At 35.0% G+C, this 23,729-nt stretch overlaps 1 protein-coding gene across 1 annotated transcript in view; it reads left to right on the top strand.

Moving 5' to 3' along the window:
- Positions 1-327: 327 nt before the first annotated feature.
- Positions 328-23,729, top strand: part of OSBPL1A (oxysterol binding protein like 1A) — a 130,124-nt gene continuing 106,722 nt past the window's right edge. The window contains 6 exon segments of the mRNA XM_058556906.1: positions 328-521; positions 1,951-1,967; positions 1,969-2,068; positions 8,134-8,182; positions 8,185-8,214; positions 17,126-17,229. Coding sequence (XP_058412889.1) covers positions 333-521; positions 1,951-1,967; positions 1,969-2,068; positions 8,134-8,182; positions 8,185-8,214; positions 17,126-17,229 — 489 coding nt within the window. The 5' untranslated portion in view covers positions 328-332.

Genomic DNA, 23,729 nt, shown 5'->3' with positions numbered 1-23,729 from the left:
ATCTTATCTACTCCTCATTCTTTTACACTCAGTTCAAGCATTTTCTACAGTCATCTCAAAGAAAAGATTCAGGAGAGTGAATAAGAAATTGGAGCTGTGGTATTTAAAGGACTTCAGGGCCAAGTGCATGCTAAGTTATATTTAATAGAAAGGATAAAACTAAAACTACATACCTAATGGACTATTAGTATTTACTTTGAGTAACTAAGAGTATGAAAGCCAGGTTTGTCATCGATAAACTACAGAGTATTTTGAAACTCCCAATGTATCAATTTTTCTCCCAATTTTTATCAATTGGTATTTTAACTGTTGTTAAATTGAGTATAATTGTCATGTTAATACTTTTGATTTTATATATAGATAATTTTAGGGTTCTATTTTATGTGTGTGAGTGGTGTTGTCTTACTGACTTCTTTATATCCAAAGTAAAATACACTGAGAGCTGCTTCTGTATTAAATGCTTTGATGACACTAGTCATAGCTTCAGGGTTCCTAAGAATAGCCTTCAGCAGTCAAGAGAGGTAATTTTATGGATTCATTTATCTTTCATAAAATCTGAAGAACATTTTAAAAACATAAAGAATATAAGATAGTTTCAATATTAACATTTAAAATCTAGTTGATTGTACCTTTTTAATAGAGGCAATTATATGAAGCTTTTGAAATTGGGCTTATGATTTAGTTCTTTGTCAACATGTACCTGCAGGTATTTTCTGTTCATAATTTTTTTTCATTTTGATTCTGTGAATGTAAGGAGCCCTTATTGGTTTTGGAAAAAAGCCTAAATGATTATTTAGTCTGCCCTTTAATGTAGTCTGCCCTTTAATTTATAGGGGAGGAAACTGAGGATCAAACGATTGAAGTGATCTTCCAAGGTCACACAGTTTGCAAGTGACAGAACCTGGACTCCATTCCAGGTGTTCTGATTTATTACAGTGTAGACTCAGCCTTCCTTTGTGATAAATTGAACAATTTACCGATTTACCAGCAAGCAAGAAAATTGGGATTCTCGTGACAGAAATTCATAGTGCGGTTTTTGGTTTTTGTTTTGCTGAGAAAGATTCGCCCTAAGCTGACATCTGTTGCCAGTCTTCCTCTATTTTTCATACGTGGGTTGCTGGCACAGCATGGCCACTGATGAGTCGTTTAGGTCCACGCCTGAGGACTGAACCCAGGCTGCCGAAGTGGAGCGCACTGAAGTTAACCACTAGGCCACTGGGGCTGGCCCCCATAATGGAGTTTTGTAATGGAGAATCCATATTCCTTTAGATCAAAGCAGTATTCATAGATCTAGCTTGTTTTTAGTAAATTATGTAAGGAGTTAAAAGAATCTGTTTTTCAAAGTGATTAACTTTGGCCCTGCAAAGAACCCTAAACAATCCAAATCATAACTGTCCCAGCATTTCATAAAATGGTAAGATTTGACCCTGAGTAATGCTGTAAGAAATGAGGAAGAGGTAAGACAGGGCAAATATCTGTCTTTTTGTGAAATCACTAATATTTTAAAAGCCAAAAAGCATCAGGGCAATTGTTGGCTCTCTTTAAATGATCTGAGTTTCTTGTGCTTATATTTTGGTTGCAGGTTAGTAAAATTGTGTTTCTGGATAGATTATTATAAAATAACTTATTCAACAGTGTTGAGAACCTATAATTCTAAGTGAAAAATTCTCCACCCGCTTAGTTTTTATAATGTGTTTGAGTATTATTATTATTAATGATATGTAAACTTATAAATGATATTTTTTAAAGTATTGGGAAAATTTTCTATCCACACATGTCGTGGACAAAAGACCTGCATCATTATTTCATTGTTGGTTGAGGGTTTTTTTTTTTTGAGGCCATAATATTTTTTTCTCTATGTAAGTTTTATGCTTTCCAGATCATTGTCATATTATCCCTTTAGAGTAAAAAATGCATTTCACTTTTATTTAAATCTTTGGATTATTTTAGGACTGGCTGGACAATATAAGAGCATTCTGCTTATAGCACTCCCTACTGTTCCCAGGACCAGTTGACTGATGAAGAAGATGATGCAGTTTCTGCTGTAGACTTGAAGGAATCCATAGAGGTAAACAGGAAAACGTGACCTGACCTTTATAGCTAAGTCTGTCACTAAAGTTTTACCAAGAATTTTTTTTTTTGTTTGTGAGGAAGATCAGCCCTGAGCTAACATCTGCCGATCCTCCTCTTTTTGCTGAGGAAGACTGGCCCTGGGCTGACATCCGTGCCCATCTTCCTCCACTTTATATGGGACGCCCCCACAGCATGGCTTGACAAGCGGTGTGTGGGTGTGTGCCTGGGATCTGAACCAGCGAACCCTGGGCCGCCCCAGCGGAGCGTGCGCACTTAACCGCTTGCACCACCTGGCCAGGCCCAAGAATTTTCTTTTTAAATGTAAGCTTTTGAAATTAAGATTTCTGACAACAATGGAAGTAGTATTGCTCTTTGTTCAGTAATATTCTATTGCTATTCATAATGCGTCTGTTATGGTAATATTATCAAATGTCTCTGTAGATCTGCTCTAATATATGGGCATGTGCCTATGCGTATCTTGTTTTTGTTAAATATTTCTCCATTTTTGTAATCAGATTGTCATTCTATTTGAAAGTGCCGCCAGTAGGGGGAGCATGGATAGCACAACTTGCTTCCCTTGATGACTTCACTGTGTATTTCAGAGTTTAAATAATGCAACCATAGTGATACCTTTCCTAGTCAGTAGTTTCATTTAAAACCGCTTGTAATCTGTAACTTCATTGTAAGGTAAAGCATCAGTAATGAATGGAGAGGCTGTTATCTGAAGTAACATCAATGCCTTATCCATAGGGAAATATCAGCATATGTAATTGAAATGAAATAGGTATTTTTTTCTTGGTATCAATTTTCTGGCTATACCTTTTAAATGGGAATTGGGTTTGGAAGAATTATAGCTACGAAAGGCTGATGAGTTTCAATCCAAATAATTATGTCAGAGCATATAAATTTGCCTACTAAATTTAATCCCTTTTTTTAATGAAATGAATTAGTTCCAGGATTTGAATGTTTCTAAATCAACAACTTTAATGAAAGTTTGCTAATACCTAAGGAATTTTATTGACTTAAAGGCCTATAAATTTAAATAAGAAAGAGATTTTGACTCTTTCGATCCCTAATCTTAATTTATGATGGAACATTAAAGAATTTGAGCTCTTCCATATTTTGTCGAAGACATTCTCCAGGATTTATTGACAACTGCTTTACCAGTTAACACTACTGTTTTAAAGCCTAATATGTATGGTGATAACCATAAATGTAATTTTCAGATCAGTGAACTTTGCAAAAGTAACATCTACCAGAGCATCTAAATAACATTAAAACTGTTTGGGTAAATAAGGTTTAAATATCTATGGCCAAAATCATATTAAACAAGTAAAAAATAAAATTGTGCTAAATATTTTAACTTTTAGTCAGTATTCCCTAAGTGAAAAGAAATCCTTCCCTATTTATGTACCCTCAATATAAGGTAAATGATGAAACCTGGAAGGACTTATAAAGCATACCAGTATCTTTCCCAGGATTATGGTAATTTTAAGACTTTTTTAATGGAAATTACAGATAAAATAAAAACATACTAACTTGCATATCATTATAAAACTTTCTTGAAGAAATGTTTCTTCTTTAGTATAGTTTTCACATTTTTGTGTTATCAACCTCAACTTTACCTTTCATTTTACTCATTTGAATATTGTGTTCCTATGTTAACTTTAAAACCGTGAAGTTTTTGCCGTCTAGATTTTATAGCACCTGAAGTCAGTGCGAGTATTTGCCAGTGTTAAGCACTTCTCAGGTTTTGCAGGTTATAGACATGTCTCTGTCCAACAGAACTTGAATGCTAATTCTGTGAATCTTGACTCTGTCTCAGTTTCTGAAGTTTGGTCCAAAATAGGTAAAATCTGAAATGAGCTTCGAAGAATGCAGCTTGTGGTAGACTGGCTTCAGGATGCCCTTGATCCTTGGATTTGTAAGGTGCAAGGAAATTTTGGGACTGATTTGTGAAACAGATCTATTCTTGATGTATATAGACTTTCTGAAGGAAAATAGGAACTCTAGGACTGGAATTCTAAAACCATCTGAATTAACATAAAACTAACCTTATTTCCTCAATATGCTTTTGGACTAGTAAGTAGACCTATAAGAAATTAGGGATAAAAAATGCACTGAAAAAGTGGCCATGTTATATGATATTTTTGGTCTCATTTTATCTCTACCCAAAATGAGGGCCTCAAAAGACATAAAACATTTTCTTTTAGCTCTGTCACTGTCTGGAGATTAGGCTTCCAGGGAGAAAAGTATAAAACAAATCAGAAATGTTGGCTTCATGGTTGTTGCCTTAATGGCAACTTGAAAATATTTCAGAAATAAAAATAAGAGAAATTCAAGCACAGTATTGGTGCTTGAATACTGTACGGTCCAATACGATAGCTCCTAGACGCTTCTGGCTATTTACATTTAAATTAATTAGAATTAAATTAAAAATTCAGTTTCTCATTTTAACTAGCCACATTTCAAGTGCTCAATAGTCATATGTGGCTACCACCTTGGACAGTGCATCTATAGAACATTTCCATCATTGTAGAAAGTTTTATTGGACAAAACTGGGAAAGGCTATAAGATTTGGTGTGGTACTTGTGAAGTGGGGGTTTTATTTGTTGAAGATATCTTGATTCTGTAGGATCTGAACTGTGTCTGTGTTATAAGAAGTAATGAGCAGATGATGCTAAATTATAACCAAATGAGAAAGTAATATCAAACTTTCCTGATTTAAGGATAAATGATTCCTAATTAAAATAAATATGCAGAAAGATGAATGTACATCAATACAGAGCTGACAAATAAAGATTGGTACATCCATACAAAAATGAGGCAGATTTATATATATTGATATATTTAAGGTTTATAGAAAAGGGCAAGGTATAAAATGGTATATCTAGTATGTATGCTCCTACTTCGGAGAAAAAAAGTAGGGATATATACACACACATTTGTGTAGGCTTAGATCATCCCTGGAAAGATGAGAAATTGTTAGCAGTTGTTGCTTTGAGGCTGGGAAAGGAGGAAAACAGGGACTCTAGGACTGATAGGTATGTGAGGGAGAATTGCCTTTCTCTGTATATCCTTTTATTTATTTATTTTACTTTGTGTAAATATCTATTGCAAAATAAAACATAAAGAAGATTACATAGCAGGGCCATAATAATCACCAGGTACCAAAAAGAATGAATGTGCTGTGGATGGACTTAGATTGAGGGAATATGGAGCGTGGGGTTATCCTAGAAGTGGGTTTGGCTAGAGTTAGGAAGTCTTAGTGATGAGTCCTGGGACACCAGTACTGGCAATAGTGGCTATTTTCTGCAAAGAGGAAAGTTATTAGGGTTCTACAATCTGTTATTTTAGAAGTTTACTATTATTGAGGTACAATTTTTATACAGTAAAATGAATGCACTTTCCATCTTCAGTTTGATGTGTTTTAACAAATGTATATACCCTGTGTAACCACCATGCGTACAAGATATAGAACATTTTTGTCACCTCAGAAAGTTCCCTTCCCAGACAATGCCCTCACCTCCCTCTTAGACAGCCACTCGTCTGTTTTCTGTCATTACAGGCATTGTTAGTTTTGCCTGTTCTGGAATTTCATGTAAATGGAATCATACTATGTATGCTCTTTGGTGCCTGTCTTCTTTCACTTGCTATGTTGTGTGTATCAGAAGTTTCTTCCTTTTTATTGCTAAATAGAAAGTAGTCTGCTTCTGTTCTTAATTAACCAAATATGGATTGTCTGTAGCAAATAACCTAGAAGTAATGACCTCTCTACTACCCTATCTGCTCCTCCCTAGATGCCTTGATATACATTTTTGAGCTGTCCCATAGGCCAGGAATCATAAAGTAGTTTAACATTAACTTAAATCCAACTGAAATCTGGGTGGGCAGAAGTAGGAGCAGGAGACCTGTGTTGTAAATGTGGCTTAGCTGCTCACCTGGGTGCCTCTGACCGTCTGGGCCCCTTGTCTGTGGGTATGATTCTGTTCCCAGATAACTTCGGTTTTAAATACTGTCACACTTCTAATACAACGTATTAGACCATTGCTCGTAGTGGGATCCCATTTGTGGAGAATAAATGCAAATGAAACCTAAAAAGAGTCCCTGACACAAGGTGAATGGCATAGAAGTCAAGAATGAGACACCACGCTGGGCTCTGCAAAGAACTCATAGGCATTAACCTTCATAAATAGATTTTTAAGATTTCGTAGTATAACCAGTAGCTGCTAAGGAGAAATTATAGCAAATTGGAGAATGTGTTTATTTTATTGTATTAATAACCTCTTTCTGTTCTTTTTAGTATCAATTAAACAGCACTAATTGTTTAGAACAGAAGACACACGTTATACCCAACTATAAAACAGTACGTGTAGGTCAGATTTTCTCCAGCTGACCTATTATGTACCTTTTAAAACAAGTAAATCATTGGTCAAGAGAACTTTTTTTAGTAACTATCAGGTAGATATGCTAAGGGAAGATGAATGTGATTCAAGTATTTGAGCATGATGCTATGGAGGGTGTTTCTTGTCTTTAATTATAACTCAGGAACTATCAGGTTTATTACAGATTCACAGTCTGCAAATGAAGCCAGTGCTTACTTTTATGCATCTAGCTAACTTTCACCGTAGAAACGAAAAGAGAAAATAGTAGCATTGACTTGTATATGGGCAGGAGTATTAAATATGTATAGAGTGAAAATGATTTTCTATGAATAAATTATGAGTGATACATTTGGTTCCAGTGCATATTTTCAGTGCCTCCAGATTGACTTTTTCTCTGCCTTCAACCTGTATTCACAGGCTATGTCTGAAAAAATTTTCCAGCATTCCATTTCCCTTTCTATGGTGTTTTAAATTGCATAGTGTAGCTATTCTCCCTCTCCAAAAAAAAATAAATGTGAATTTATTTTTATGTTGTTAGAACTCTCAAAACAGAGTAATGTAGACTTTAAAGAGAACATTGCTGCCACTAATGTGGTATCATGAATAATTCTGCTGTGGTTGAGCTGAGCTTTGTAAGCACTAAAGAATTTATAAGGTGAAAAAGGAGAAAAGTTGTGCTTACCTATGTCACCTTGGCATGTAGGTCTGATTCGGGAGGAGCAAAAATGTTTAGTGATGAGCCAGTTGAGATTAGAAGTACAAAGTAGGGAAGATTCATAAGGCTAAATATATTACTCTATCTAAACAATGTGATTCTAATATTAAGGTCAAGGTTCTCAGAGTGAATATTTTTCATTGCCATAACCAACCAACTTTACAATGATAATTTTCTAGCTTATTCTTCCTACCTCTTTCAAGGGAACCTATAAATAAAACTAACTTTAAAATTACATTGTTAATATAATAGATGGATTTATCTGATGTGTCATTTTGGACTTTCAAATCTATACTAAGATGGGAAGCAAATTACGTCACAAAACTCTATATTTATATTTTGCTTTTAGGGATCTAAATATGTAGAAATTTCAAATTCCAAAGAAGAATACTTTCTATAATTGACTTTACCTTGTTTTTATAAGCTCTGACTTACTAAGAAAATGTCCCTATTGGTCTGATTATGTGGGGGCTGTGTGACTTAAGAATGCTGAACGAAAATCAGCTTGTGGTTTCCAAATGTTAGTACCATCTGGATTTTTTTTTTTTTGACAGAAACAATTTTTAAAATATATTCTTAAGGAGTGCATTTTGTAATTCCTTGATGAATTTAATCAAGCCTACTAAAAGTGTTAATAAATCAAAGAAGTTGAACTCCTCAGATACATACGGTGTAATGAGTTATTAGAAGTAATGAATGCAATTGTATGGTATCTGCATGACAGATGTTGAATGTATTTAAATTTAGAAAGGCTTATTTTTATTAATCTGTATATGATTAACTAAATGTTATGTTCAATTTCTAAGGAAATTTTCTCTCACCTTTTTCTATTAGGAATATGTTTCGATTATTATAGTGTACCAACCTATGAACTAAAAGTTTTGATGGAAACATTAAAGCATATGTAATGTAAAGGTCCTTTATTAGTTTGTTTTAATTTTGTCTTTTCTTTTTTTCCAGAAAACACAAACATGCCAACAGAGACTAGATAGGGAAATTTCTAGCTTTCTCAAATGATTAAGAAGTGTGACATGGCCAAAGGTTAAAAAAAAGGCAGTACCAAAAAAACCCCCAAACTACTTAACACAACCCCTTATCATAGATGTTGACCCTTTGTAGTTTTATTTGATTCTACATTTTAGATAATTTTTGGTTTTTAATTCAGAATTACGTTTGATAAAACTATTTTGAAATTTTAAAAAGGCTATTTAAAATTTCTACTCATGGAGGAGGCTTGGCTTATAGAGAAATAATATTTTATTCCTTTAAGAAAAAGAAAAAGTTAATATTTTGGGGCTATAAATTCATTTTGGCTACTTAATGAGAATTCTGCTTATGAATCTCAGAAGGCTTGGTATTTGGAGTCAAACTGTCTTGGGTTTGAATCCTTCCTCTGCCACTTACTAGTTGTTACTTTGAACAGTTCGTTTAACTTCTCTGAGCCTTAGTTTTCCCATCTATAAATGAAGGGGTTGGTTGTTTCCAGCTTTTGGCCTTTTATGATTGTATGAATGCATATATGAACTTGTCTATTAATGATTAATCTACCTTTCAATAGTAACTTTTTATATCTTCACTCTCCATTAGTTACAAATTATCAAGAGTTGACTATAAATACTCCAAAAGTCAAAATACAATCCAAGACAAAAATACAGAATTCAATATAAAATCAGAAAAAATTGTTTATGACTTTGTAAATTAAAAAATTGTCATGTTTCTTAGATTTTAGACTTCTAACAGTTGCTTTAGACTTTAGTTTTGATGTGTTTATACATAAAGTCCACTAAAATAGAATTGATTTAGTTGTCTATGAGTTTATGATTAACTCTCAGTTTTTTTGTTTTTTTTTTTTGTGAGGAAGATCAGCCCTGAGCTGACATCCGTGCCAATCCTCCTCTTTTTGCTGAGGAAGACCGGCTCTGAGCTAACATCCACCGCCAATCCTCCTCCTTTTTTTGCCCCCCAAAGCCCCAGTAGATAGCCGCATGTCACAGTTGCACATCCTTCTAGTTGCTGTATGTGGGACGCGGCCTCAGCATGGCCGGAGAAGCAGTGCGTCGGTGCGCGCCCGGGATCCGAACCTGGGCCGCCAGTAGCGGAGTGCGCTCACTTAACTGCTAAGCCACGGGGCCGGCCTGTTAACTCTCAGTTTTAATCATGATCTAGTTTTCCTCAGTGGACTCCTAGATTCAGTTATGTGCTCAGGGAATGTGAGGAAATGTTAATATTAGAGTAAACTGAGCATAAATATTCTGTATCTGTCCAAATGTACCTTGGGCATCCCTTTACTTCAATTCCGCCAAAATTTATTTATATCAGCAATGATAGCTTTGAGAAGGACAGCATTTAAGTCATTTTGATTATTAATTGCAGGCTTGAATATTGTATTACTTAGCACTCTTCATCCTCAGTGGACTTATTGACTTCATTAGATATCATTCACATAGCCTAAAATTCACCCATGTGAAGTATACCATTCAGTGGTTTTTAGTATATTCACAGAGTTATGCAATTATGATTATCAGTGGGCTTTTAAAACACCGTCTTCACCAAGAACCATCAAAAATAAGAAGATACTAACAACATTTAAAAGATGTAGAAAATGTCCAGAGTTAGATGAAATATAAAGATTAATTCCTTTAACCTGGACCAAAGAAAAAAATGATATCAGAACTACCACCAAATTAAATTTTTTTGTTTAAACCTTAGTCATATCTCTTGGTTCAGATTATCTATATGACATGTCACTCATAATGATGGTATGCATCATTTGTGCTCTTAGAGATATGCATAATATTCGGTACCACAAAAGATGTTTCTTTTTAGCCAGTGTCATCTGGGAAACTTTGAGATGTTTGACTCTGATCTGACAACTCTATTTCATATATCTATAATAAAATTCAATGGACTTATAACAAATAATTATAAACATTATTTTCTGAAAGATTGGTAGAGATAGATAAATCTACATTTTATATAAATAGTAAGTAAATAGGGGTAAGATGATTTCATGAATGGAATTGGAGAGTTGAAGGTAACTGAGTCGCTCTTAATGCCAAGGAATTATACAGAATAATCTTGCACCATGTGTTTATTAAAGGAAACTGGTAGATACACATCCTGCCCCAAACTGTCTACATAGTTTGCCAATGACTTCTCAAGATGAAAAACTAAAATGCTGGTGGACAGAATCCAGATCTTTTGGTTGAAATTGTTAGTTGTCTTACATTTTTGTACAAAATTGTATGAACTTTAAAACTCAGCTCCTTTCCTTCTTATTTCAACTTCTGTCTTACTAGTTCAGCTCTATATTACCTCAAATCCAGGTTACTGCAGCAGCCTGACCTTTAGTCTCCCTGCCTTCTGGGATCCCCCCTACCCCGCATTCCATCCTCAGAGGGAATTGAATCAGAAGACTTTCAGGAACTCTTCCAACTCAAATTCTGTGAAATACTACATTATTGCTGCCAGAGTAATTTTAGAAAGGTACTTTTTTGATCATAAATTGTTTTTCTGTTAAAATCATATGGGTTCTAGAAACTATAGAATAAAATAAAAAACTATAGAATAAAACTAAAAATAAAACTATAGAATAAAATAGAAGGCAATGGAATGTTCCACATATAATTAGAGAGATACCTCTAAACACAAATCGGGTTTTGTCACATCCTTACCAGAAGGCTCCAGTGCCTTAGGGTGTAATCCAGACTCTAACTTTACCAACTTTGACTTGTGTCTCCTCACTTCTGCAGTCTCATTTCTTGGCTTTTCCTTCCTTTTACTTTATGTTCAGCAACATGGAACTCTTCTCGTGCTGCAGGGTCTTAGCATATGTTGTTCCTATGGTTTGAAACACTAACTTTTCCTCTTCTTTTAAATGTAGTTTCTAGAAACTTCTTGACTTCTCTAAGACTAGCCTACGTGTTCTTGATAGTGAGCAGTGTGCTCACTCTGCTCACCACGATCTGAGCCAATTAATCACGAGTTAGGGATAGAGAAAGAAAGTTTTAATTTGATTAGCCAGCATAATCAGGAAGATGGCAGACTAATGTCTCAAAAAACCATCTTCAAAAATTACAGAATCTTGAGGTAGTTATATAGGGAAAATGGGCAGTAAGGAGGGAGTTTCCTTCAGGCATGATGGATGCCAGGCATGATGGTTCCAATCTTCTGTCAGCTGTGATGGATACCTTGTAGGTGTGTTTCCCGCCTGTGGTCAGCCTGTTCCTGGAGAGAAACTCATAGAACAAAGTTTTTAATTTATCATGCTATCAGGGAGTACATACATAAGTGGAGGCCATGAATCAGGAGAGCATGTGAATTTTTTTAGAGTATGTGCAGAGCAGCGAGTAGTCACACAGAGGAGGGGCTGGGGCCATTTAGTGTAACAAGATGGCCTCACTTCTGCTCTCTTACATTCTTACTATGTGTTTCCAAATCACCCTGCACTTTTTCTATGGTAGAGTAATCACCTTTAATGGAACTCGATTTCCATTTCTCCCTGTGGGCAGGCCCAGCCTCCTCAGGTCTTAGAAAAGGCAGGAAGCCCGAGTAAAGGTATAGGCCACAACAGTCACTCATGCCCAGGTGTATTACACAGGGTACTGGAGAGGGAGCTTCTATCCTTAGTCCAATCTTTCAGGCAGCAGGGTTGAGGCGTCAAATAGATGAGACAACGTGGTTATGAACTAAGTGATTTTTTACTCATATTTACTTCACTCAGAGTCTGTAGGAGAAGACAGCAAGCATCATGCCCTGAAGCTCTCAAGCATGCACATGTAAGTCAATATATCATCAAATTCTTTCTCTCACTTTATTCCTTGTGGCAGAGACCCTATAGCACTCCTCTCCTGACTCTCCTACAGGTAGAGCTCTCCGGGTCACATGTGGCTCAACCCTAAATAACATGTACTTCTTTGATTCGTTTGTCTCCTAAGGTCTTTACGATAAGGTGAGGAGCCCACTGCCAGGACAATACAATCAGGAGTGATGCAAATCTAATTATGGCATTTGAAGGAGATTTTACTCCATTTGATTAAAATTAATGTTGCTTATTGCCTCCCTTCACTCTTATTCGCAAAAGAATAGAAAACACATTCCGTAGTTCTGCTGACTTATTCCCTGTTTTATCTGACCCCAAAAGGTCTCCTTAACTGGTACCTTCTTTTCTAAATGTTTAAAAAATAATTTATTTTTTCCAACTAATCTTATTCCCTGTTTTATCTGACCCCAAAAGGTCTCCTTAACTGGTACCTTCTTTTCTAAATGTTTAAAAAATAATTTATTTTTTCCAACTAATCTTTCTCTCCTACTATTCTAAAGTCTCCCTCTGATTAGTGTTATTCATTCAATAATAATTGCTTTATTTTCTATTTCCTGTGCTAGACTGCAAGTTCTGTAAGGACAAAGACACTGTCTCAGTTACTTATGCCTTTATCTCTAGCACCAAATGTAGTGCCTGCCATGTGGTAGCCACTCAGTAAATGGTAGATACAAATTCTCTCACCTCTCTAGAGTTCTCATTGATCATAATTCTGACACTGTCTTCTCAGGACTAGTATTTTCTATACTATCTGAAAATAATAATTACAAATATTTTAGATGTTTGTTTTATCAGCCATTATATTTAGCAATAAAAATATTACTTATTCTTCAAGATCCAACTCAAGTCCCACCTCTTATCAGATGCCACTTGATTACTCCATCCCATAATGGTAATTTCTTTCTCTGAATATTTAACATTTTTTTAATGTTTGCATGACTTGTTTGCTGTTTATGTCTTCTAACATCCCTGATATCTTTTTATTCTTATTTAACTCATGCTGTAACTCATTTAACACATGCTGTTTTGAACTATATATTTTATATCCTCTATTGCTACTAGTGTAAATTATAGATGTATAGATAAAATGGTCTGGTACTTGTTTAGTAGATGATTATATTCAAGCTAGTTAAGCTTAATTCGAAGAAAAAATAGATAAATGTATATTCTTATATAACGTCACTTCTTGATTTTTTTTCAAGTTACAGTTTTATGTAGTAGAAGTTTTTAAACGATTAATTGATTTTTATGTGCAGATATCTTTTTCTCCATCTTGAAGAAAGAGTACTGATTTACTTGAGGCATTTATATGATTCCAGTTAGGTATGAAAGTCAGTTTTTAAAATGCCTCTTCTCATGCAGGTTAGATCATGTCTTTCATGTACACAGTCAGATGCATTGCATTTTTTTTCCACCACAAAGAGAAATTGTCTCATTTCGATATTTTCTTTATTTCCTATAATCTTTAGCTTTGTCACTAGATAATTTTTGGACTGTTTATTCTCTCTCCTGTTTATGTTTACTTAAAAAAATTTTAAGGTAGCACCATTACCAGAAGGACAAGGGTGTGGAAATGAAATGCCATTCATCTAGTTTTTTTCTTTTAAATATCTTGTTCTTGATGATAAAAATATTTGAGTAGTTAAATGTTGAAAAACAGGCAAAATATATTTTCTTGTGCCTCAAATTAAAAGGAAAATGTAGTAAAATGATCTATTTCTCCATCTGCCCTAAATAGCAAACTTGTAATATAAATGAAAATGTATCTTATTGTATTTTAACTAAAGTATGATAATTCTTTTGATATGAAATAAAATAATCCAAAACCATTTGGATTTTATATGCAAGCCATGGGAATAAAATATTTTATTGGTTTCCCTTTTTTAAAATAAATATTTCTTTTCTTGTACAAAGACCCAACACAGGGTATTTGAGGGGTTAGAGGTTTAGAGTTTACAGAGGATAACAGAGATACAACATATATATAGTGCCCGTGTTCTCTATTACAAGTGGGTGTGGCTGCTTTTGGACAAGTAGGAAAAGTCACGTCCCACAGTGATATTTAAGAAGGTTTCATGAGGAGGATGGCATTTGAACTTGGCCTTGGAAAAAAAAGAAGTGTTTCGATTAAGTGGGGAGACTATGAATAATTATTATTTCCAATATTCAAGGAAGAAGGAACATCTCGAACAAAGGTTTGGAGGCAGTAAAGTAGAAGAATATTTCTAGGAAAACAAGTATTTCCAGGAAAACAGTCTGGCTGAAACTGATTCAGTTTATGGAGTGTCTTAAATGTTAGGCTAAGGAGTGTAGACTTTTTGTGTATTAGGAGAACAATGGAGGTCATCTGTTTTAGAGTTTAGTTTGTTAACGTAACAAGAAACAAGAGTTTCCCCAATAGTCTTAAAACTTACCCAATTAAAAATTGTACAGTGTAGGGGCGGGCCCAGTGGCATAGTGGTTAAGTTCGCACACTGTGCTTCAGGGGCCCAGGGATCGTGGGTTCAGATCCCAGGCACAGACATACGCACTGCTTATCAAGCCATGCTGTGGCAGGCATCCCACATTATTAAAAAAAAAACTAGAGGAAGATGGGCACAGGTGTTAGCTCAGGGCCAATCTTCCTCAGCAAAAAAAAAAAAAAATTGTACAGTGTAATCATGAAAACGATGGATTGTGAGCCTTTTATGCATGTCTCTAAAGTTAAGCTTTTCACATGTGATATTCTAGCATCTTTCCTGAGGTCAAAAATATTTTTAGTTCAAAAAATAACATTTTTCATCAAAATTAAGTATCCAATTATAGTAGGTCAAATATGGTAATATACTGGCCTTTTTGCATTTATTCGTTACATCTTTGTCTCTAAATATTAATTGACTAAAACATATTTGCAGTGATTCTCGGTAACTTTTCTAGCAGCTTAGCAGTTTTCTTTCTTTTTATATAAGAATATTTGAACACCATTATATAAGAAGCATGCCACTGTGAACCGACGGGCCCTGATGCGCTGCACTGCACTCCACTAGAGTATATGCCAAAGTCCATCAGGGCTTATACCAACCACTGTGCAAGTTAATACTAATTTCAAAATCTTGTTGAATACTAGATTGTCAGAGAAATTAGGTAACTTTTGATACTGTTTTGGACAAAAGAATCTGACACTTTCTCAATAATGGATTCCTATAAAGACTTGTCTTAATATATATTTCTTGGAATAGCTCTTGAAAGCTTGCAGAATCAGCTTTGTTTAAAAACTTGTAAGTGTTCCTAAAAATTTATTTTGACATTTAATGTTTTATGCTAATCAACAAATATGTAAAGTGTGAAATATCTAAAACAAAGACGAAATTGGAGATGATTAAGCATGTGATGGTATTTGATAAAAGAAATACATCTATGAATGACTATGCTTTCATCTTCCTATCATTTTGTGCCATGAAAGTGGAAAATTACTAGATTACCCAGAAAATTTATGGAAAGCAGAGGCTGTGTCTGTTTTTTCCTGTACATCTCCTCACAGGACTCAGTGCACATCTCTGTGTGAGACATCTGTTGAGGTACTATTTAAGTCATGGCATCTAGCATATGGTACTCTCTTTTGCTATTTAGCAACTAAGTACAGAGTAAATCTTCACAATGTGTATCAAAGATTCAAAATGAAAAAGTATGTAAAGTGAAATTTATTTTAGAGTATAATAGTCTTCAATTGTTTGGGTGTTATTAAGAATAGCTAACACTAGGAAACTGTATTCCATAAGATGAAAAATAAGATAAAGTATAATTTGGTCTTTATATCTGGATATTAATTAAAAGTTGTTCATACCTTCATTCACTCTGGCCTTTTCCTTTTGTTGCCCACTTTTGCCTTATATGTTTTGAGAGAGAATTTTTCCAGACAAGGACTTTTCTTTGCTGAAATAAATCACATTCATATAGAAAATTTGGAAAATTAAAAAAAAATAAAACAGAGTAATATTCACAATTTTATCACCTAGAAATAATGACTGTAGATAATTGGTTATATCTTCTTGGTAGATTTTATTTTCCTTTCCATTTCCCATTTGAAAATTTTTGCTTCTTGATGGGACCCATTCTTTTATGGTCTAATAATTGCAAATTGCTGGCATTGGGATATATTTGATTGCTTTTGTTTATTGACCTTATTTACCATGTTTTAAGAACAGTGTTTTAAGGTAATCAAGATTATTTGAAATATAAAGGATGCTACAGATTTAATTTTCTTCTTCTTTTAAGTTACTTTTTGATAAAAAGCTTTTTTAATGTTATGATTTTTATTTGATGGAAGGGACAAATTTAAAGGATCTTAATGTATAATTAACATCAAGTCCAAAACTATTTCAACTAAGTACATTTCTCTTACATTAATGTGGACAGTATATGACATTTTACTTGTTTTTTAAGTGATATGTGTGCATTTTGCAGCTTTCTCTTGTCCACATTCTGAAGTTTTTTGTTTTAGGGGTTTTTTTTGTAATTAGTAAGTGGATTAAGATTTTCTTTAGGGGACTGGGGAAGATACTAATATTACCATTATTTTGTTCCCAACTGAAACATACACTAAAAAATATTGGACCTCCACAGGGACATATTTTTGAGATTGGAAGGACCTATTTATGCCAAACATTTATCCAAATAAGAACTAGAGGAAGTTGAGTTAATGCTGCCTTCAGATATGTTAGCTATCATGTCAATTACAGAATTATTTTTGTCTCTTTTTAGCACTTTGCTTTTGAATAAAATTACCTATCTAGCATGGAAGATCATGAAAAGAAACGTTAATGTTTTATAACTAATGCTATCAGTTCTTCTTGTCAGCTGCTTTTCTTAAACATTATTATTTATTCCTATAAACTTTTTTTTTAGTCCTGGTGCTTTTCCTTGTAGCATGTAGGCCTTTCTAGGACAAGGCTTTGTCCTTTCTTTTTCTGTACCAATTTATGTGCCCTGCATACAGTAGGTGCTTAATAATGATGCCCAAGCAACATACATTATGCTTTGTTTAAGGCAGCTGGAAGGAAACGTGAAGTTAGTAGATATAAAAATATGTTGGAAGTCTCAGTTTACTTTAAGATTCCTTAAAATCCCACTCATTTATTTTTTTATTTATAGATATGCTTTCATTATTTCTTCAGAAAGTTGAAGTTGTCTCTGAAGCTTCTAGAGAAACTTGTGTAACTTTGAGTAATTGCCTTAATCACTTCACTAAACAAGGAGTAGGTAGTTTGAAACTGAATTTTTTAATAATTGTTTGGGTGTCACATACTTGATCATCCAATAAGTCATTGCTTTCAGATTGTCCAAAGGTAGGCGAAAATAGTCTTAACAAAGGAAATGAAAGCTTCATTTTTCACCAATATTTAGAACTCATTTATCTTTGATTAAGCAGGATGATTCTGAAATAACTTCTGTTTATATCATCTAACTTATTTATATAGCCATATTTAACAACTTATGTTTAAAACTTTATGTTTTAAAGTTGTTTTACTCGGGGTTGTTGTGACATTTCAGTAAGAGGGTTGTGAAAATGTTCTAGAAACCAAGAGTTTTTATATGAAAAATATATAATACTTTTATGTAGAAAATAGAGTGCTGTCATACTTACCTATGTGAACCAAGCTCAATGGATTAAATATTTTTGTGCTCTTTTCCCCTTGCTCTCTCTCATTCAAAAATTTACCATTTTCTTTTCCAAATATGAGTATGAGTGGTATGCTTATCAATTAGTAATTCTTTTTCTAAGGACTGAAAAGTTATGAGATGTATTTTGGATGCCTGAACTAGGATTTCTCTTGTTTTATGGATTTTTTGCCCATTTTTGTAATTTTAATAATGCAAGCCTTTCTACATATATGTTCATCTTCAGCTTTTTGGATTAAGACACCAGATTTCTTATTCTTGTTATAATTTATTTGTACCCCTTGGTCAGCGATTAGGTTTTGGTAAAACAAGATAGATGAAAATGGTTTCATATATGTTTCTCTTATATGTAAAGATCTAAAATTTTATTTTCCCATGATTACAATGGAAGCCTTGTGAATTCATATAAAATTTTTTTAAATGCTATGTTTGTTATGTAAACCACAAATTCCTTATATTATTTTATTTGGAGAATAACAAAAATATGTAAATAATAATCTGAATTCATTTAAAACAAACTTACAGAAAGTCTTTTATCAGAATTGTATTAACTGTTACAGAAAAACAGTTGTTCATTAAACATTTTAAATGGTTGATTCTTCTAATATTGTTTGAAAACATCTCTTCTCAGCATTTCTGTTTTTGGTGGTTTCAGATTTCATATTCTAGCTTATTTAAATGAGGAATGATTTCGGATCTAAAAATATCTAAATAGGATGATAGCATTGCAGAACGTTTTTGACATGAACAAATTATGATGTCACAGGATTCAGGTAGTAGTTAGTACGTTGTAAAACCAAATTTCATTCACATCTCTTATGTGGTACCTGATGGATGTATTGATAGCTTTTTTGTTTTAGTGATGTAAGGTTTTAAGGTGAACACTAGATTAGAAGAAATTTAATTTCTAGAAAAGCCAACTTATGCTAGTTGTTAAATTATTTGCTTAAAAAAATAGCTTAGGTAACCATCTTTCTGAAAATCTGATGTGCAAGAGTATTAGCCTGAAGTTTAGACTAGTTAACCTCTTTTAGCCTTTTAAATTTATCATGAGGATTAAATAAGATAATGTAAGCAAAATGTTTAGCACGGTTCTTGACACGTAGTAAGCCCTGAGTAAAAGTCAACAGTTACTATTGTAGGATGCTATCTAATTTACACTTGTGACCCCTGATGGTATCTTGGAGCTTCTGTGTTAACACTGGAGTTATTCGTTTTGGGAGGTGGTGGTGTTGTCTAAAGAAAATTTATTTGACTATTTGTGGAATGATTGTGTTGTTCCATCCTTATTACTTATTATTTAAGTGGAGATGGGCTACTTAATTTCTCTGAACCTTGATATCTTCATCTTTCAGATAAGGGAGACCATAAAGTCGTTAGGAGCACTGGTGTGAAAGTCTAGTGGACCTCTCTTAAATGTCAGTCTTTTCCCTAACCAATTATGGGACCTTGGGCAACTTTCAAGTAAAATGAAAATAATATAAACACCTCAGTGTTGGGTATGGGGATCAAATGTATATAGATGAATAACATGTATATAGAGCATATTAGCATATTACGTGGCACACAGTATTCGTTTAGTAAATGGCATTTATTGCTTCAAAGTTTTAGAGTATCTTTAAGATTCCTTCTCAGTAATTCTGTGAAATACCAACTCTGTGAGGCCCTCAGTAGAATCCATGGATTTCCTTCTGAGAAATGTGATTATAGACAACGAAGGCCTAAAAAAATATTTGAAAGATAAATGGCATCATTGAAGCTAGTCTCAAATGGCTAAGAATTAAAACATGGGAATTTAATAGCCTAATTGAGGTCAGAGCAGAATAGTTACATACTGTGATGCCTTATTTATCTGCCATCATAAATTATATTTCTGTTATCTGGAAATTTTATTAAAAGAGCAGTCATAAGCTTTGAACTCACATAGACCTGGGTCTAATTCCTGGCTCTGCTATTTAATCTCTCTTCACCTCAGTTTTAAAATACAATCTCTTTTATAAAGTGTGACCTACCAAAAAAGAGTGTTTTGAAGAGTAAATGAGATTGTATTGGCACAACACCTTGTATAGTACCTGGCAAATAAGGATCCAGATGTAAGTGACCCCAGCTCCTATGGCAGGAAAACTGTTTTTATTCTAATCTCTTTTGATGAGTTATTCTAAATGTTACAAATTTACTTCTTAAGCTAAAATTTTAAAACTTAATTTTATCTTTTCTAGGTGCCTCAGGATTGTCCTTTTGTATGTTCATAATTACTCTGTGCCTTAATACAGAGATGCCTTCAGGAGATAATGTTTATAGGACTCTGCATTTTTTGACTAACTGGCCCAGTCCTGCTAGTGCTTTTTGAATTCTTTTTTTTACTCCCTTTTGGGTTTTAAAAAATTCTGTCTTGATTTTTAGATTAACTGTGTGCCTGTCTCTAGCAGTGGAATACTGATCCCTTCTGATTTACTCTTCCTAATCTCCTGTTTATTTAAAAAAAAACCAGATAACCAAACTTGGTAAAATTATGTCCACAGTAAGAATAAGCTGGCTCTGTATGAGAAACTTAGGGGTTTACAATGAGCACAAGCCTTAGTGCCTGGATTTGGCACCTTCTATTTCTGTCATCCAAGGGTGTTCTTTGCTTATTTTGGGGATTCTCTGATATGACCTAGATATTCAGGGTTTCCATATGACCTCCACATAAAAGAGGCATTATGTAGGCATATTTTACTTGTAAATAACACTACTTACGTTGTTGGAAAAAATTGCAATATATAAAATAAGCTGTAAAGCTTGTGATTGCTTTACTAAAGGGAAACTTACTAGATGTTTTTAGGGTGCTGTACTTCGGAAACATAATATAACAGAATGTAAATGTTGTGACTTTTTTCTTTAACCTTGTTTTCAAGTTCCATTCAAAAGGCTATAGAAACTGGTTTCATGAATTATTTTTGTTCTATAGTTTTCCTCACCAGAGAGTGGTTAAAATGTCAGACAGAAGCCATCATTGGTGCCCTTCTTGTTTGGTGTATTATCAAGCTCTCCTTGATATTAGTCAAACCAGCTTTTCCAAGGTAGGAACTTGCCTATTTAAAATCAGTGTATGCTCACTTACAAAATATTTTATACTTCCATGTTAAATCTCCTGACTGCTAAAGAGCTGTAACCCAAATGTATGATTGGGATGATAGTGATGCTAAGTGTATGGTATAATGGAGAGATTCAGACTTGCAATTGGAACGAACTGAAAGGTACTGCTATTCTGGACCAGATGCTGATGTCTTTGGAGAGAAATCATACCCTTATGTGGGCTTATAACTATAAAGTTATGGTCTCTAATATTTATTTAGCTTCCTGTGCTGTTCAGAGTCCTTTAATCATTGCGTGTCCCTAATCTCTTTCATTTCCTAATGTTTTTATATCATTCAGGCATTCACCTGTCTCTAACTCTCTCATCTCCAGTTTCCTCATCTCCTTCTACTCTGAGCAGAATTCTTTGTTAAACATTAGGCAGTCATTGTATATGCTATCAACTCCCTACCACTCCCTTACCCCAATTTTTATCTTTTTTTCTTTCCTTTTGTTGGAGGCATCTGTCTCCTTCCATCCTGCTTCAAAAATAGCTTCTCTCTTCTTTTGAATTCTCTACTCCCTTATAGCTTCTATCTCCCTATATCCCTTTCCAATTCCATTTTTGAAAATGTGATACTTTCTGTTTCTATTTCTTTATTCCTCAACTAGTCCATTCAAACCATTCTTGCCAGTATTTCCTTATTGCTAAATCAGAGGTCACCCTTAAATTATCTTGCTTGTCCTTTGAAGGATCTGGCATTTGACAGCTTCTTGCCTTTTGGAATTCTTCTCTGTGATTTCCATGGTGCTTACCTCTTCTGGCTTCCTTTATAGCAGCTTCTCCTCAGTCTTCTTCTAAAGCATCTTTTCTTCTGCCTGTGCCTTGAATGTTAGTATTCCCTGGGTTTCTGTGGGTGGCCTTCTCACTCAGCATTCTCCCTGGATGATCTCACCCACTCCTTCAACCAGAAATCCATGATGATTCAGATATCTCCACCTTACATCTCTCCTGAGCTATGAACCAGTATATCCAACTGCCTTTCGAACATTTACATATGGTTATATCAGAGGCATTTCAAAACCAGTGTGTCTAAAACTGAGTTATTGATTCAACTCAAAGATAGAATTACCACCTATTCAGTAACTCAAGCCAAAAACACGGGAGCTGCCTTTGGTTCATGCTTCTTCCTAATCCCCACCTTTAATCGAGTCCTGTCGTTTTTACTTCTGATATCGCAGTTGTCTATCTCCCTTCACTTTCTCTGCGCCCACCCAATACACAAATTCCCCATTGACACTCTGTTAGCTAAAATCTCAGGATTACTCCGTTGGATGACTGCCACAATTTCCTAATCCCAGGTTCCACCCTTCAAACCTCATTTAATGTCCCTCCTATTCCATGAGTTAGTTCCTTGCTATGGTAGCACTTATCACATTGTATCATTATATATTTAATTGTCTGATTATATTATTTACTAAACTGGAGCCCCTTAAGTGAGCAACTATATTTTAGTTATTTTTGTAGCATCTGTGTCTAGCATAGTACTTGACATGTAGTAGACAATTAATATTTGAATGAGTGAATAATGAATGTACAAAGGAAAGAATACAAGCCTTCGGGTCAGACCCATCAAGATCTAAACTCTGCTCAACCTTGAGAAAATTAATGTATGTTTGGGAATTCCATTTCCAAATCTGAAAATGAGAATACAAATGAGTTATTTTATGTGAAGTTCCTCAGTACAGTGCCTGGCACATTTTAGGTGCTCTTTAACTTGCTTCTAAAACAAAGTAGCCTTTGTTGTTGTTTTGTTTTGCTGCCTAGTACTAGTTTTGTGAACTGAATTCATTCACTAATTTTCAGAGCCTAGGGAGAAAGATTTTGTAGCAAGGGTTCCTCTTTAGTGCCAAATGTGACTTTTTAAAATACAATATTTAGTTATCAATTTAGAATGGAAAAAAAAAAAGGAAGACAAGCTGAACTTTCAGAGACACCTTGAAACCTCACTAACATTAATTCCAGTTTTTTCCAGTATGGCCTCATCATTTTTTACACATTTTACATCTGTAGTGCAAATATACCCACCAGTGTTGGAATGGTGTACTTACAGTACCTTAGGATCTTGTCAAAGAAATATTCAGTTTTGTTTAGTATTACTCTGCTTCTTAAAGTCTGAGGACGGATTTATACACTTTAGAAAGGTTTAAATCTACTGTTGTAACAAAGTTATTATTATTATTTTTTCCCACCAGAACCTCATAGTTAGCCAAAAATTTCATTAGCCTGAACATCTCACTTAAGTGGAATATTTATGTGGTGGGTTTTCCCACCCTTTGAGCCTTTGTCTACCCTTGAAGCCTGGCTGGAATAAGAAACCACCTATTTCATTTAAATAGGTTTCACGTTAGCAGGATTAATACTGCTGTTTTCCTCATTTCTCCAGTGGTAGCCCAGAAAGTGTATAAAAAATAAATATGTGAAGACTACCTCAATCTTTGTTTTGGTATCGGAAACATTAAGTCTTCAGTGTAAGCCTGAGTAAGTGTCAGTTATCTTCGAGGTGGAAGACTCCAGAAGAGAGGGTTCTTCTGTGGGCTGGCCATTTAAAAGTTGTCAGGGCAGGCTTCTCCGGGAGAGGGCCTGAGCACCCAGCCCACTCTAGGACCTTGCAGGGGCCTTCGCGAGGTGCACGGAGAGCACGAGTAGCGGTTTCCTTACCTTCTTCCCCGAAAATTCCGGGCCAGGGGTCCGCTCGGAGAGGCTCTCGCCGCCTCCTGGCAGGTCCCTACCTGTGCCTTCGCGGAGCGGGCGACACAGGAGGGGGGAGCGGGGAGCGGGGGAGGAGGGACTGGCCGACGACAGCGGCAGCGCGGAGCCGCCTGCTGCAGGCCATTCGCCGCGCCGCTCGCACTCTCCCTGGCGAGCTCTGCAAGCGGCTCTGCGGCCGAGCGCCCGGGGACGCAGCGCGGCTCTCTGGCAGCCCGGGCGCCGGCGCCGGAGTCCTGGGCCGCGGGC

Source organism: Diceros bicornis, chromosome 16 (assembly GCF_020826845.1).
Source record: "Diceros bicornis minor isolate mBicDic1 chromosome 16, mDicBic1.mat.cur, whole genome shotgun sequence".
NCBI classification, from domain to species: Eukaryota; Metazoa; Chordata; class Mammalia; order Perissodactyla; family Rhinocerotidae; genus Diceros; species Diceros bicornis.
This window is presented reverse-complemented; position numbering and strand designations above follow the sequence as displayed.